This window comes from Mytilus trossulus, chromosome 8 (genome assembly GCF_036588685.1).
Source record: "Mytilus trossulus isolate FHL-02 chromosome 8, PNRI_Mtr1.1.1.hap1, whole genome shotgun sequence".
Lineage (NCBI taxonomy): Eukaryota > Metazoa > Mollusca > Bivalvia > Mytilida > Mytilidae > Mytilus > Mytilus trossulus.
Genome location: NC_086380.1, coordinates 1,497,768 through 1,514,605, shown reverse-complemented (window position 1 = coordinate 1,514,605; position 16,838 = coordinate 1,497,768). Strand labels below are relative to the sequence as shown.

General features: G+C 31.8%; 2 protein-coding genes across 2 annotated transcripts in view; both read right to left on the bottom strand.

The window, feature by feature from the left end:
* LOC134728098 (uncharacterized) overlaps positions 1–11,671 on the bottom strand; it is a 313,423-nt gene extending 301,752 nt beyond the window's left edge. The window contains exon 1 of the mRNA XM_063592515.1: positions 11,562–11,671. The gene's annotated coding sequence lies outside the window, so the exon portion shown is untranslated. The remainder of the gene's footprint in view (positions 1–11,561) is intronic.
* Positions 3,444–14,594, bottom strand: LOC134728097 (splicing factor ESS-2 homolog). The gene is made up of 7 exons (XM_063592511.1): positions 14,390–14,594; positions 10,719–10,872; positions 8,989–9,111; positions 8,415–8,560; positions 6,853–7,329; positions 5,528–5,643; positions 3,444–4,930 (listed from the first exon to the last, which is right to left on the bottom strand). The coding sequence occupies exons 1-7, from the start codon at positions 14,537–14,539 to the stop codon at positions 4,615–4,617; spliced, it is 1,482 nt and encodes a 493-aa protein (XP_063448581.1). The 5' UTR covers positions 14,540–14,594; the 3' UTR covers positions 3,444–4,614.
* Between the last annotated feature and the right edge of the window lie 2,244 nt (positions 14,595–16,838).

The window sequence follows — 16,838 nt, the reverse complement described above, 5'->3', positions numbered from 1 at the left end:
ATATAGTTGACCTTTTATATTGTGTTAGAAAAAAAGACAAAAAATTGAAAAACCAAATAAACTGAACTTTGATCACTGAACCATGAAAATGTGTTCACCTTACAATCACTCAATAGACCAAATATAGTAGAAATAATAATAACAATAATAAATTCTTTATTTAAAGAGGGTAAACACACACAAGTTGCAATCTTTCCAAACAACAATTCTTCTAGACCTATTGCTTATAGTATCTGAGATATGGACTTGAACACCAAAACTTAACCTTGTTCACTAATTTATGAAATCAGGTTGAGTTTAAGTGAAAACTGTAATGGGCATGAGGACCTTGCAAGGTACGCACATACTAAATATACTTATCCTAATATTACTTATAGTAAGAGAGATATTAACATTACAACAAAAAATCTAACTTTTTATCAAGTAGTTACTGAACCATGAAAATGAGGTCAAGGACAATGGACATAAAACAGACAGAAACTTTATAACATATATAAGGCATCTATATACAAAGTATGAAGGATCCAGGTCATCAATCTTCTAAAATATAAAGCTTTTAAGAAGTTACTAGTAGCTAAGGTAGCACTCCACAGTTAGATGTGTAGTTTCGCATTTTGGCCCCTGTGAATTTTTCAAATATGAGAGCTAGTGTGCAATAAAATTAATTTTTGGATAGCTGAGTATTAAAACAGTCTTTGTATTGGGTTTATATGAACATCAAGGTTATGTAATGTATGTAATATACATGTAGGCTGTTTTCTGTGTGACAGTCCGTATTTGCATGTCCCTACCATACATTGGTCCCGCAATTATTTTAATGTTTTTTTCCAACTTTTTATCGCATGAACTTTGTGATTGGATTTTATGAAAAAAATGAGGCGAAAGACACCCATTTTTTATTTGATCATTAGGAAGATTTAGGGAAACAGTTTCTGAAAAGGTATCACTCAAAGGCATTGAAATTCTAGTTTGATCCAAATTTTGGGGGAAAATGTGACATGTTCACCCCCCTTTTTGCAATATTTTACGGGAAATAAATACAGAATGTTGCCATGGATACTCATAATTGGAATTAATTTTCACCCTTTTAACCTTTGAAAATCAAATCTATGGAAGATACTGATTACATACATATGCACATGTACAACACAAACAGTTAGGTTAATGTATTAGAAATCTAGGAATATAGGAAATGATAAAACATTTTGTGGCTCATTTTTATACGACCGCAAATTTTAAAAATTTTTTCGTCGTATATTGCTATCACGTTGGCGTCGTCGTCTGCGTCGTCGTCGTCGTCCGAATACTTTTAGCACTCTAACTTTAGTAAAAGTGAATAGAAATCTATGAAATTTTAACACAAGGTTTATGACCATAAAAGGAAGGTTGGTATTGATTTTGGGAGTTTTGGTCCCAACATTTTAGGAATTAGGGGCCAAAAAGGGCCCAAATAAGCATTATTCTTGGTTTTCGCACAATAACTTTAGTTTAAGTAAATAGAAATCAATGAAATTTAAACATAATGTTTATGACCACAAAAGGAAGATTGGTATTGATTTTTGGAGTTAAGGTCCCAACAGTTTAGGAATTAGGGGCCAAAAAGGGACCCAAATAAGCATTTTTCTTGGTTTTCGCACCATAAAGTTAGTATAAGTAAATAGAAATCTATGAAATTTAAACACAAGGTTAATGACCATAAAAGGAAGGTTGATATTGATTTTGGGAGTTTTGGTCCCAACAGTTTAGGAAAAAGGGGCCCAAAGGGTCCAAAATTAAACTTTGTTTGATTTCATCAAAATTGAATAATTGGGGTTCTTTGATATGCCGAATCTAACTGTGTATGTAGATTCTTAACTTTTGGTCATGTTTTCAAATTGGTCTACATTAAAGTCCAAAGGGTCCAAAATTAAACTTAGTTTGATTTTGACAAAAAATGAATCGGTTGGGTTCTTTGATATGTTGAATCTAAAAATGTACTTAGATTCTTGATTATTGGCCCAGTTTTCAAGTTGGTCCAAATCTGGGTCCAAAATTAAACTTTTTTGATTTCATAAAAAATTGAATAAATGGGGTTTTTTGATATGCCAAATCTAACTGTGTATGTAGATTCTTCATATTTGGTCCCGTTTTCAAATTGGCCTACATTAAGGTCCAAAGGGTCCATAATTAAACTAAGTTTGATTTTAACAAAAATTTAATTCTCGGGCCTCTTTGATATGCTGAATCTAAACATGTACTTAGATTTTTGATTATGGGCCCAGTTTTAAAGTTGGTCCAAATCAGGATCTAAAATTATTATATTAAGTATTGTACAATAGCAAGTCTTTTCAATTGCAAAGTATTGTGCAATGGCAAGAAATATCTAATTTCACAATATTGTGAAATAGCAAATTTTTTTTTAATTAGAGTTATCTTTCTTTGTCCAAAATAGTAAGCAAGAAATATCTTATTGCAAGAATCTTTTTTAATTGGAGTTATCTTGCTTTGTTCAGAATCAACTTAAATCTTTGTTATATACAATATACAATGTATATTCACTTTTTACTACCAACTGATAAATTTAAATAATCTTTACCATTCAGTGATTACAAGCAGTTTTTTTACATCTTAATATTTTATGATGTATTTAAATGAGTAGTTATTGTTGCAAACTCCATTAGAATATTTTAATTGAGATTAGTTTTGGAATAAGGGAAAGGGGGATGTGATTAAAAAATTGGGTTCAATTTTTCTCATTTGAAATTACATAAATAAAAAGAAAATTTCTTCAAACATTTTTTTTGAGAGGATTAATATTGAACAGCATAGTGAATTGCTCTACGAGAAATTTTTTTTTTTAAGTTCATTAGAACACATTTATTCTGTGTCAGAAACCTATGCTGTGTCAACTATTTAATCACAATCCAAATTTAGAGCTGAATCCAGCTTGAATGTTGTGTCCATACTTGCCCCAACCGTTCAGGGTTCAACCTCTGCGGTCGTATAAAGCTACGCCCTGCGAAGCATCTGGTTAATTTTATTTTCTAACTGTGGAGTGCTACCTAACACTGCCACTGCTGAAGCCACTGTCAACGGATCACTATCCCTATGTCAAGCTTTCTGCAACAAAAGTTGCTGGCACGACAAAAATAATTTTCTTATTTTACAAACAATGAAATTGCCCACATGCCCTCACTCAGAATCAAAAATTGGAAGTACAGAGGTGGATTTAGGCAGAGGGCTCAGGGCACCCTTTTTATGGGAAATAACTTGTTGGTTATTCAGGCAATCACTGAGACATGACTGGAGCGAGTCCCCTCTTTGGCAGTCAATGTGCCCCCACTTTCGAAAATTTCTGGATTAACCAATGAAGTACTTAATTGGTATTAAACCTTGCAGAACTCTCTATCAAAGACTGGTACATCAGAAGTTATCCCCCTTCATATAAGAAATATGCCACAATACAAAGTGATAAACATTTTATTGAAAAACTTAATGAAAATTCATATTAATTTTTTTAACTTTAAATACATTTTCAAGATTCATTACACTGGAGGAAACACTTTGAATGATTTCTATTTCATTACATCACAGCAGAATCATGTCTACATGAAATTCAGTTTTTTAAAAGCAGTTATATTAACAGACAGTAAAATAGTTTTAGCCATCAATATTTGTCAACACAAAACTTAAAACATATTAAGCTTCGATGTGATCCATGTAAAACTTATAGCAAGAAAATAACTTGTATGCTGCATTTACATGTAAAAAATCTACACAAAATAATCTTATATATTTGTCCTTTCATAAAAAATTTCACAAAGTAAGGAATAAACAACTCAATAATCTCTGGATTGATAATAAAGTTCTCAAATGTATTTCATGTATATGTGGGAAAAACTGACATGATGGAATGCTATATATCATAATATTGATGGATTTGACATAAAATATATGAGAAGAATTCTATGCTCTGTATTTTATACAGATAATAACCAGTTTTCCCTTAAATCAAAATGGACAGGGTCATAGGGTAAGAGGCACACCAATAGAGCAGCTGTTCCCCCAAAATGTCAAGAACAAAATTTTAGGTACATGCCACCTATTTTTCTGTATATAGTTTTGGTATTTTTAAAAATTTGAAAGAACATTTCCTCTTTACTTATAAACAATGTGATTCCTTTTTGTAGCAAATAATTGATCTGTAGTTAGATGATTATAATTTCCAATGGAATTACTAAATGCAGTTTGAAATTTCTATAAAACAAATAAAGTAAAACATAGCTCTAATTTTGTCAATTCTACTTTGCATTATCCTTATCACAAGTAACAATGGATTGTGATATGATGCCTGTTATTGTTTTATTTCAGACTGCATGAATCCTTCCCTCACGTCTGGTATGTGTTTGTCACTTAGACTACACTGTAGTTGTCAATTCTGTCATTTGTTTGGATCTTAGACTACACAGTGTTTGTCACTGTATGTCAACTTCATAGTACCCTACCAACATGGCCGCAAAACAGCCTATCTCACAAAGAAATGTTCACTGTCAATCAATCTGAAATGATTGACCGCTACTATTAAAGTGTTTGTGGATTAATATTTCTTTGAATAAATGATAAAAATCATCAACATTAGAAGAAATCTGCCGCTGTTTTCCTCTTTGGTAACTTCAGGAGATTGTCAGTAAGGGAGGTAATGTCACTTCCATCACGTTTACTTCCAGGTGTCCGATTTGGAGTTTTGACACTTTTTGGCGTATTTGTTGGTGTGAGTCTGACAGGAGTTTTGTCTCCTGGTAGTCTATGTATCGGTGAAGGACTATAACTGTCTCTGAGAGCTTTATCTGTATTTGTACGAATCCTGAATCGAGAATTGACCAGTTTTTGTGCTGCAGGAGACATAGATGCTACTCGGTCAGTTGTACTCATACCAAATCTGGCTGCTGGCCTGAGGAAAAAATTGATAAACAAGTTAAAGGCTGGACATAGAAAAACACTTTTGTTTTACTATGAATATCAGATTCAGAATTGGCAAAAGTAAAAATTTTCAATATAAAAACACAATTTCACTTATGTTATTATTTCATTTAAAGTTGACAAAGCACACTATTGTACATATCTTATTGTTTTTTGTTGACAACAATTCTCTTGCATTTAGTGAGAAATTTAGTCAAAATTTGCCTACAATTGGGAAATGCCATAAATAGTTGTCTATTGTATCACACCATGTCTTTAAAATGGTTTAGTAGTTGGGTTGCTGTTTCACTGAGGTCAAAGGTTACATCTTCTTTCCTTTCAAAGAGTTACTTAATGACATATGTGTTTGTGTATAGGTGGAGAGACCGGGAAAGATTAGGCCAATCAAAAGATCAATATGTTTTTTGTTTTAGTGCAATTCAATAATTACCTTGAAATTCTAGCCTGAACTTAGGTTCAAAATCTAGCCTGAACAGATTTATAGTTTGTAGTCCAAAGTATAGCCTGAACAAAAAGATTTAAAATTTACTTCGTTAGTTTTGCTTGAACAAACAAGTTTAATACTTACGATGAAAGTCTGGCCTGAACTGATTTAATGGCTTTTTCTTTCTTATCTCTATGAGCTTTACTGGCTTTTTCAGCTAACTCTAGCGCTATTTCATCTCTTCTCGGAACGTCTGGTATCTATAACAAAACAAAACATTTTAACATGCAACTTCTTTTATTTGCAATCCATTATAACAGTTAAGTGATTATTGGTACCTAATTGTTGGTGAAATAACATTCTTATATTACATGTATTATAGGAGCATCTGAGTCCAACCCTCTTTTCTAATAAAGTTTGTGTTGTTCTATTTTTAGATTTCTGCGTAGTGTTTTATTGATTTAGGTAGTGGTTTTGTCTTTTTCTGTTGGCCAAGGATATACGTTATCAGACTTTAATAAGTTAAATGATTAAATTAAACAGCAACATCAGTTTAAAAATAATGAAATTAAACCACAGAAGACCATCTATAACCCTTCATTTTTCCACCATGTTGTTTATGTTACGGTAGTTAGCTGTGATTTTCTATTACAAGAGCAACATTATGCACATACTGTTGATAAGTCCTGAGCTGCATTTTTGCGCCTGTCCCAAGTCAGGAGCCTCTGGCCTTTGTTAGTCTTGTATTATTTTAATTTTAGTTTCTTGTGTACAATTGGAAATTAGTATGGCGTTCATTATCACTGAACTACTATATATTTGTTAAGGGGCCAGTTGAAGGACGCCTCTGGGTGCGGGAATTTCTCGCTACATTGAAGACCTGTTGGAGACCTTCTGTTGTTGTTTTTTCTATGAAGGGGTTGTTGTCTCTTTGACACATTCCCCATAAATTTCCATTCTCAATTTTACATGATCACACCCAAGACATTAACTCATGCTCTACTATCTACAAACCTTGTAGTAATATTGACAACACAACATATCTGGATGGAAGTAACACAGATACTAAATTTTTATACTTAGAAATGAAAGAAATATTTAGAAGTACTAGTACTCATAAAGGTACCTGACCAGAAGAATTTGCATAGAAATCAATAAACTGCAATATTTAACGTTTAATTAACTTATATAATTATTAACAAATGAAACATCTTAAGAAAGTTATATTCTTTTGAGATTTATAATATAAATATCAATAAATGTCCAAAAATCTAAGTTCTAATTCACAGGTTGTTCTTCCAGTGTGTTCATTTAAATCAGAAAATATTCTTCTAGAATTCTATTTGATAAAAAAGTTTATTATGTAAAAAAAACCCAGTGTTTTGTACACATTGTTAACATGCTAGTAGACCTTGTACATCTCAGAATATTGAGTTAATATCGATATGACAGTAACCTAACAACTTTACCTTAAACGTAGGACCAGGTGTCGCTGTTATAGCATCTGCAGGATCTAACCTAAATGGTGTACCCTCAATCTCTCCCCAAGTCATTAATGGAGACTCGTCTACACCAGGGGCTGGTGATGGAGTACCCACAAATCCATATCCATTAATTTGTGGGGATTCTGAAGGCAAGATTTCCTTCCCATCATGTCCTATTTTACCACAATTAGCCATCGCTTTAGCTGATGCAGCCTGCTTCATCATTTCACGACTTTTATTCCGATTCCAAGGGTTAATTTGAAAGCGTGTGTTGTCATGTACTATTTTCCTTGGTTTCTTTTTCTTCATATCAACAAGTTCCTCATTGCTAAACTCCACCCCATCGGGCACATACATTAGAGCATTTCTGGTTTTGTATTTCCAACTGTTGATTATATCATGGTTCCCTTCAATGGCTGCTTGCTGTTCAACTGATGGTAGTGCTAGGTGTTCTTTCTCTTCCTAAAAGTAAGAAATCATTTTTATAGATCATGGGGTTACTGTTAACTGATCATGTTCATTATTATTCTTTGGTCATTGGATACCAATTGCAATATTCTTGGATTTCATGGTACAGGTGAACCACAATATAAAATGTCTCTATTATTACAAATTTTCTATAAGGTTGGTAACATGTTAGTTCTTTGGCAAAATCACGAAATGAAATATTCACCAAAATACCAGCTTTCCTCAATCTATGACAATTTAAACAACGTAAAAATAAAAGAGTCCACAGTATAAACCAAAAGCAAAAGGTAAAGCTAACCAATTTAGAAATAACAAGTTTTAAGAAGCTATATATGATTTGTAGTTGCTAAGAAAAATATATATGCATACTACATATAAACTGTTGACATATCGATATGGTGTACTTATATGTCATTTTGAAAAAAATTTACATTAAAATAAAAATAATATAAAATATGCCAATTGTTTAATGTCAATAAACCATGACTGAAGATACAGACTCCAGATTCAAATAAAATCCATTGAAATGAGAACTACTATAAACTCTCATGACTTACCATACCAGGTTCCATTTGAATTGACTTCAATACAAACTTTAACAAGTAAACAATGGTCTATGCATGTTTACACATGACCGATCAGAAAATGTGCTACATTGTATGACTTACTCAACGAAACTTAATACTTAATATCAAAAAGCTCTTATTTGAAATTGCTCGGAAAAAACTTTTAAAATCACTATAAGGGCTATTCCAGAGGAGTTGGACAACCTTTTTTTGTATGACTCCACCCATAATTTATAGTTTTATTTAATTTGTAACAGAATTATATTTGTGTCTTCCAATATATATACTTCTAACAAAATAGCATGTGGAGTCAAACCCTCCCATACACTTTTTTCCTGGAATACCCAAAAGTTATAAAACCATTTTGTTTATATATTATATCAATATATTTTTTTCAATGATAAAAAGATGCAGTTACATGTTTGACTGGTGTTATATTTATATGACAACGGCTTCTATAGCAACTGCTCTTTTGATGGTTCTACAGATTCTCTAGCTTTGTTTTAAACTTACTTCAGTTCTTGACTTTTCACTTTCAAACAGCCAAGCGTGTTTATCTCTGTGTTTTTGTTGTGTTTCTTCCAGTATCTCTGTGAATGATGCATTATCTTCACTGGTATTCTTGGCTAGGTACTGGTCTAATGATAACTTCTTAGTACCTATAAGATAAATAGCATGTTGATATTATTCATGTTATTTAGCCTGATCTTATGATTATTTCGTATGACATAAACAAGAAAATGCATGTGATGTTGTGCTACTACAGTGTTCAGAAATCAGAAGTTTCTTCAAGGTAGATGTGTGACTAATTTTGAAAACTCCTCCTAATTCAGCATAACCATGCAGCTAACTAAATATATAAACTTATGCCATTTTTTTCAGTAGTTTGGGGGAATTTATGTGTGACAAAAATTCTAATGAAAAATTCAAAGTATGGGCAATCCAGAAGTATGTGTCCAAACTAGAGGCTCATAAATATTTCAGGTTTTTAATTGACTGTAAACTTATCATCACATATATATATATATATATCATTTTATCACTTTGAGTTGTAAGACAACATGTGTCAGTAACAATGCAAACCTACCACTTTTACTGTCTTTACTTGTCTCTTCTTTTTTCTTCTCCACATGATCTTTTTTTGAATGTAGTTTAGGAGAATCTTTTCTACTCTCTGGTTCTGGTGTTTCAAAGGTTGCAGGTGTATTATCTGCAGTTAAATATAACAACAATTACTTAATAGAGTTATTTTAATTTTCAATAGAAACATAGACTTAATGTAGTTTTCATGAATTTTTACATCGTTTTATATCATAAAATAAAGAATTTGTCAGATTTGAGAGATGTAAAGAGATAAAGGGTTACTTTAAAAATAATGACAAAAATATTACTTGAATAAGTTATTTTATACATTTTTGAAAAAAAATAGTAATTACACTTATCTAAGGAACATATGTAATTGATTTTGGTTACAAATTATAAATAACTTCAAGTCTTAATTAATTCACAAGTATCTATCTATTTATATCAGTCTACCTTCAAGATTTTGGAGGAAAATGAGACCAATCTTTGACCCAGAAGCGTCGGTATGAAAGATAAGTGCGTCAGAAAGTTAATTAGTGTTTCAGAAGAATAAGATTTTATATTTAATAGGAAAAATAACCAGAAGACTGTGAAAATTAGTTAAAGCTAGTAAAATCTGTATTTTTGGACAACTATAAAAATAATATTCAGAAAAGTTACTTATAAAATAGCCTCGTCTTCAACATTACTTGTATAGGTAATTTTAATTGTTACTTGTTTAGGTAATGCCCCTGACTGTGTATTATTCATTTTGATTGGATAACATCACCAATTTTCATGGCATCAATTCACAAGTGACGCTTTCAAAATATACATGCAAGCAATGCCATTTTGAATTCATATCAATGTGACCTAGTTATTTGCAAGAATCTGAAAATTAAAGCTTACTGGTGTATTGCAAATTATGGACATACATTAAACAGCATGTAAATAACTAACAGAGAAAAAATTGCGAACACTCGGAACACATGTATACGAATTTCTAAATTATTTTATTTTGGTGTCTGGGTGTAACAGTTACGATCTCTAATTTTTGTACACAAGAAATAAATGTGGACACTCACAAATGTCTTCTTGTTTTGTTGTGTTGGTGAACCAGTATTGTCAGGTTCTATTTGTTATTTCATATACTTTGATGGATTTGAAGCGAAAATACAATGTAGTTAATGAGGAATGCAATTCACAAGACAAAGTGACTTAGTGTGTAGAATTTTGGCTAATAGTAGAAAATCATACATTTTCACCCTATACATTAACAGTCGTTACAATAAACTTTTAAAGTCACAGGATACAAGTTTTTTTAGAAATATTTTGTTATCAATACTCATATACCATGTATACTATCTATAGACAGTCTGACTTATACAGGTCTTTCTATGTTGTGACAGTAAAGGTGGAGGTTGGTATTTTTAAACGGGCTACATTTGTTTCCACCTGTCTTAAGTAAGGAACCTGATGTTGAGTGGTTGTCGTTTGTTGATGTGGTTCATAAGTGTTTCTTGTATCTCATTTTTTAAAATAGATTAGACCATTGGTTTTCCTGTTTCAATGGTTTTACACTAGTCATTTTTAGGGCCCTTTATAGCTTGCTGTTCAATGTGAGCCAAGGCTATGTACATGCACATGTGTTGAAGACCATACTTAGACTTTAATAGTTTACTTTTTTCAAATTGTGCCTATGATGGAGATTTGTCTCATTAGCATATAAAATTATTACTGTAATCTAATACTTACAAACTGAAGAGGGCCTTCCTTCTGTTCCATATTTCAACTGTAACTCTCTTAGTTTACCAAGATCATTACTTTTCAATGCCTCATAATATTCAGTTTTCTCTTGTAGGGTTGGAAGTTCTGGATAAAAATCTCTAACTATAATGTCTTCTAAATCCTATGAATAAAAAAATATTTTTGGTGATTCAAAATTATTAACTTCACCTCTCATGCCTCTTTTAAAGATTTCTGATTAGGTTATCATAATCATGATAATCATAATAATAAAAGACCAGCCTTGAAAATATTTCAGTTTGCCAAAACCTGTCCCTTATCATTAAGTATTGGTAGACTAGACTCTATGCATGCTAGAGGAGTTAGGTAGAAGGTATAACTTTATGGTCACCACCTCCTCATATTTATAAGCGGCTTAATTGTTTAAAATTTTCAAGATTTGAATATACTGACATGATTCATTTGAAATTGTGCTATTACCGAAGAAGGGTATCTGTTATCCGAAATATCTAATACATTTGTATCTGTTCATTTTATAGTTATTTAATGGTGATGTTGTACCCTTTTTGACTTGTTATATGTTATATTTTGTAGTGTACAGAATCATATATTACATGATCTATCGCCCTGTAAGATTAATAGTTGACTATTTATTCAGTCATTTTATATATATATACAATGTAGAGCCCAGGTGGTCTTGTGGTCTAGCGGGACGGCTGCAGTGCAGGCGATTTGGTGTCACGATATCACAGTAGCATGGGTTCGAATCCCGGCGAGGGAAGAACCCAAAATTTGCGAAAGCAAATTTACAGATCTAACACTGTTGGGTTGATGTTTAGACGAGTTGCATACCTGCCAACTTTCACGATTTAGGCGTGTACTACATGATTTTGACCCTTTGTCACGATTGCACGATCGTGTTCCTGAAAAAACCTCTAAAACACGATTTGGTGAAAATCTACAAGAAAAATATTGTTGTTCCCGATTTTGAACTGTGTCCAATGGAGGAAAATCGTGTTCAGCCAATCAAATTGTGTGTTTCTCATGATCAAATTAATCAGCCAATGAAAAACGTTTTCTCTCAAGATTGTTTTAACATGCTAGATATTGAACTTGTGTTGTATTCCTGTTCAAAATTGTAAAAACGTGAAACTGACAAATGATTTTTCAACTGCAAGGAGGTTCTTACACAGAATAAGAATAAAAGGCATGGCTGATTGACAAACTTCAATGATGCAGTACTACCATGAATATAATAAATAGTAGTTTATTCACAAATTTATTGACATTACATGTACACTTGCTGTAACATAATTTTATTTATTTATTCAATCATTGTATAATGTACTATTCATTATTTTTCACATGGACCAACTCCCCCCCCCCCCCCCCCCCCCACATCAACTTGAGGAATCCCTTAAATGAGGAACTACCCTTAGTCAAGGGGGCACTCTTGTAAAAAATTAAATAGAAAAATGTAGATTTTTTAACTTAAAAATGGGAAATTCTGACATTGTATTTGAAACAGCTTTTCTAAATGAAGAGTCCTATTATTTTGAATAATAAAGAAGATATAAGGCCAAAAACATATCAAAATTATTGGACATGTGTTGACCATATAATACCAGATAGATCATAAGATGTATAGTTCTTTGGGAAAAGTTTCTTCAAATAATATGAATGTGTGCTCATTTGTACTTAAAAAGTGGTTTTCAATGTCCTAACATTGAGGGGGATCCCTATGTGTTGTTCCCAACCTGATAAAGATCCTTCTTTGTGTATAATTTTAAATTGGAAAAGTCAACAACTATTTAGTATCCTTACACATGAAAATAATTCCTGGTCTTACAGCTACATGACCATATTTTCTGCTGATATAATAACTAGAATCATGCAAATAAACTTAAGAAAAAAGGATGTAAGCTCATCTTACAAATATGACACTTTTTCTAGACTACAAAACAGCACGCGCAAAATAGTCGTTGCAAAGAATTTTAACCTTTGAAATTGTTGTCGCACGCTAAAACCCCCATGGGCATTTTCAAAAGTTGGCAGGTATGGAGTTGTATATATATATATGTATATATATTTGATACATTTGTTGAAAATACCAATTTAAATTGCTTAATTTCTTGAGGAATGTATAAGTACCTAGCCAGGTTCTTCTAGTTATACTTAGTCAAAAATTATTATTACATTTTAACGTACGTTTTTTGCAATGTTTAATGCATATGACGTCAGAACTTTAATTACGTCACAACTAAAATCCCTAACAACAGAACCAAAATTGGAAACCTTACAGTATTTCTGTTTCTCTTTTTTTTTTACAAATATTTTAGTTCCAAAAAATTAATACAGACTTTGTCCCCATCTACAGGTAACACAGTCTTCACGACGAACTGTTAAATCTACAGGCCCGAAGCTCAATTTTAAATTTATTTTAGTTAAGATTCTGTTGGCCTGTAGATACGATTTTTACAGGCCCGAGAGCAATTTTACAAGCCTGGGGCTGCTGGGCTGCCACTCAGTGCAAAGACTGGTAACAGGTCAGGAATAACCACCAATTGGTGGATTATACCTCAATTGACGTATAATCCACCAATTGAGGTATATTGGTATAGACCAATTGACGTATAATGCAATTTTTTTGTAATAAAATGCTAGTGTGAGATAGGAGCATGATTTTGCAACTTGCAACCTATTTTATGACCCTTACTGAGTCCTCCGAAAGTTTCAGTTTTGTCAAAGCCTGCTGCAACTCTTAAGAATGCATGTGTACAACAATTCTTTTGTTGAAACATTTGTACTATTGACCATGATTGACTTTTGATAATGAAAGTCAAGTATTAACAAAGAGCTCCATTCACCTGTGGAGTTGTACTCATGATCGCATGACTGCAGACAGTAATGATGTCCATTGACAGGTGATTACAGGTAAATTTGCCAATCAAGAATTGACAAGATAACAATAGAAGAAACTGCAAATACAATTATTGATTAAATGCAATATGTTATGTCACTATACTAAACTAGGAATGTTTGACAAGTTTTCATACCAGAATATGGTTTTAAGAAAACAATGCTCCATTTTGGTAGAATAATTTGTTTTGAAAAACAAAGAATTATACACTAATTGGTGGTTATTCCTGACCTGGGTAATGCCTGCCTCATATGGGGACGAAGTCCCCAATAACAGTAGAAAATTCAATAAAAAAATAAATTCGGGAAAATTTCCCGAAATTTTTCATTGAACTAATGAACTCAAAATCATTCAATTTTTTTTATGTCATGTTTTGAAACCCCGGACATGCGCAGAAATCTACAATGTACTTCCTTTTTCCGGTTTTATTTGTTTGAATCCGTTAAGTAAATTTTATATATGAAAATATATATTTACCAGTCTATTATAAATAGGAAGGAAAGCAATACCAATTTCATTTCTAATAATTCCTTGACATGAACAAACGTTACCTGATGATAGCGTTTGTTTGTTTACATTGCAAATGAGGTCATAACTTTAATAATGTCACAACTAAAATCCCTAACAACAGAACCAAAATCGAAAACGTTAAGGTATTTCCGTGGTTTTCTTTTAACAAATATTTAAGTTACAAAAAAATAATTCATACAGACTTCGTCCCCATTTACAGGTAATGCCTGCCTCATATTATTAGTCACACCTTAGTGTAGGTCTCTTCATCTAGCACTTTAAGGCTTTTCAAAGACTTTTTATCCTCATCGTTAGGTAAATGAGATAGAGATATGGTTCCATCTAAACGTTTAACAAGCGCTCTAGTCTTCTGGTAGTCATCATCTACGTTTTGGGACATTTTACAAACGTTTACTTCAAAGTGAAATCAGAACTTGGTCAAAAACCAAAATCTGAACTGGCGTAAAACACTCATCTGACCGTGAGAAATTATAGTCTGGGTCGCTGCCACATTTGCTGTTTTCCTTTTATATAAAATACCAGAGTACCAGTATATTCGAAAACGAAAGTAGAAACTTAGGAAGTAAAACAGTAAAAAACTACGAGAAATAATTCTTGTAGAACAGAGGAAGGTCATTTTATCAACATATCATTGGGTAATTGATCCGTGTAACACTTATCAATTCAAAGTTTTAAAAAGATTTCAAATTTTTGGAATTTTTATCAAACATCAAAAATTTCAAATTCTATATAGCGTTTTTTTAATGTGATAGTTTAGATATTTTATCAAACTTCAAAAGTACTATATCTAACATGTAATTTTGCTATTTCGCTAGCCTGGGATCAGGCCCAATCTAGCTGCGCGTCGTGACAAGATTAGCCAGGACCCCAGGCTACTATTTTGCTTTTTGAAAGTTAGATTTTTTTTAAGTTTCTGATTTAGATAAACAGTAGACAGTGTGACGTCATGTTCGATTCGGACGAACTTCCCTAGATATGTTTAACTTAATATTGGCACAAACGCATTATTGGTAATGACTGAATTAATAAACAATTTACAATACATGGTAGTAAAATACAAACAGTTATATATATGTGAGTAAAAAATTAAAGGTATAATGACAATCTAATGCAATAGATTACTTCTTGCATTTAACATGTTTAAACAATTTGTTACAAAAGAAAATAGTTTTAGTGCCGTTTAAGACATGTAAGATGTATTATTAAGTGTAAGATTTATTTTATTTTTATAGCACTATGTAAATGTATCTATATCATGTATATGTGGCTATATTTTTTTCCGGTAATTTTGAACATTTTTAATACAAAAGTCTCTGCTGGAGTAACCTCTGCAGTGAAGCAGCATGTGCTGTTCATTTTCAATTTTGACACTTTTACAGATTTCACAAATTCTTTGATCTCTTGGCACTTTTAAACATCTTCCTCTTTCAATGGCAAGGTTATGAGCACTAACTCTTAATTTACACAATGATCCATCTGATCGATTTGATCTATTTCTTAAAAATGTTAAAGCATCAACTCATCAACTACATAACTTGCCTGTTCACTCATTTTGTCAAACACTCTGGAAAAATGTTAATTTTGGAAATGCTGAAATATTTGCATGTTGTTCCTGAAAAGTTTAAACCCTGGTTAATTAGTCTTTGTTTCATAAAACCAAAAAGGGGTTTAATAGTAAGGTTAACATTTGAATTTGATAAACCTCAGTTTTGAATAATAATATTTGAATTTGATAAACCTCAGTTTTGAATAATAATATTTGAATTTGATAAACCTCAGTTTTGAATAATAATATTTGAATTTGATAAACCTCAGTTTTGAATAATAATATTTGAATTGGATAAACCTCAGTTTTGAATAATAATATTTGAACTTTTAACCCATGGGTTGCTTTTTAAAAAATAAAAAAAGGACGAAAAAAGGGGTACCTGTAAACTTTGTCTGAAACAAAATAAAAGCAGAACGAAACAAAGCAAAATGTCATGAAAAAATACAGATACTGTAAATTCAGAAATTAATGCGAGGTTTTTATTATTGCGAGAAATGCGACTGAGTTGTAAACGCAATAATTTTAAAGTCATAAGAAACGAGTGACCGGTGAAAAAATATGTTCTTCCAATTCTTGAACCAATGCATACACACATCATAAACTTAGTCTTCTGTGCACGAATTTTTCATTTTTTTCGTGTAAATTTCGTATAATCGTCAATTTCTTTTTTCAATCGGTCAGTGTTGTTGTGTAAATATGGCAGGTAATTAAAGTTCGTGTTTTGAAGCCGAAGTTTAACGATGGTCACCTGTTTGTCAACAATCGACAAAAAATAAACAAAAAAGCATGGAAAGAGAGCACGTGTTTCACATGTGAATTCAGATAATAGTTTATTTTAAGGACATCAATGCGTATTGTGATCACCGGATTTTTACGAGATGGGTCACACTGAGGTCACTTTGCATACGGAAAATATGTCGGGGGAATTGGTTGCTGGAAGCAAGCAATTAAAATAAAGTAAACTTCTTCTAAATATGGATAAATTAAAGAATTTTCTTCAGAAAAGTATTATGTACATAAGTTTTATAATGAAAACTATCCATTGAGTTACAAAAAACATATGCATTATTTTTTTTGATTTGAGGTTTCTTATGACTTTAACTTGCAGTTTGAAATATTTAATATGAAT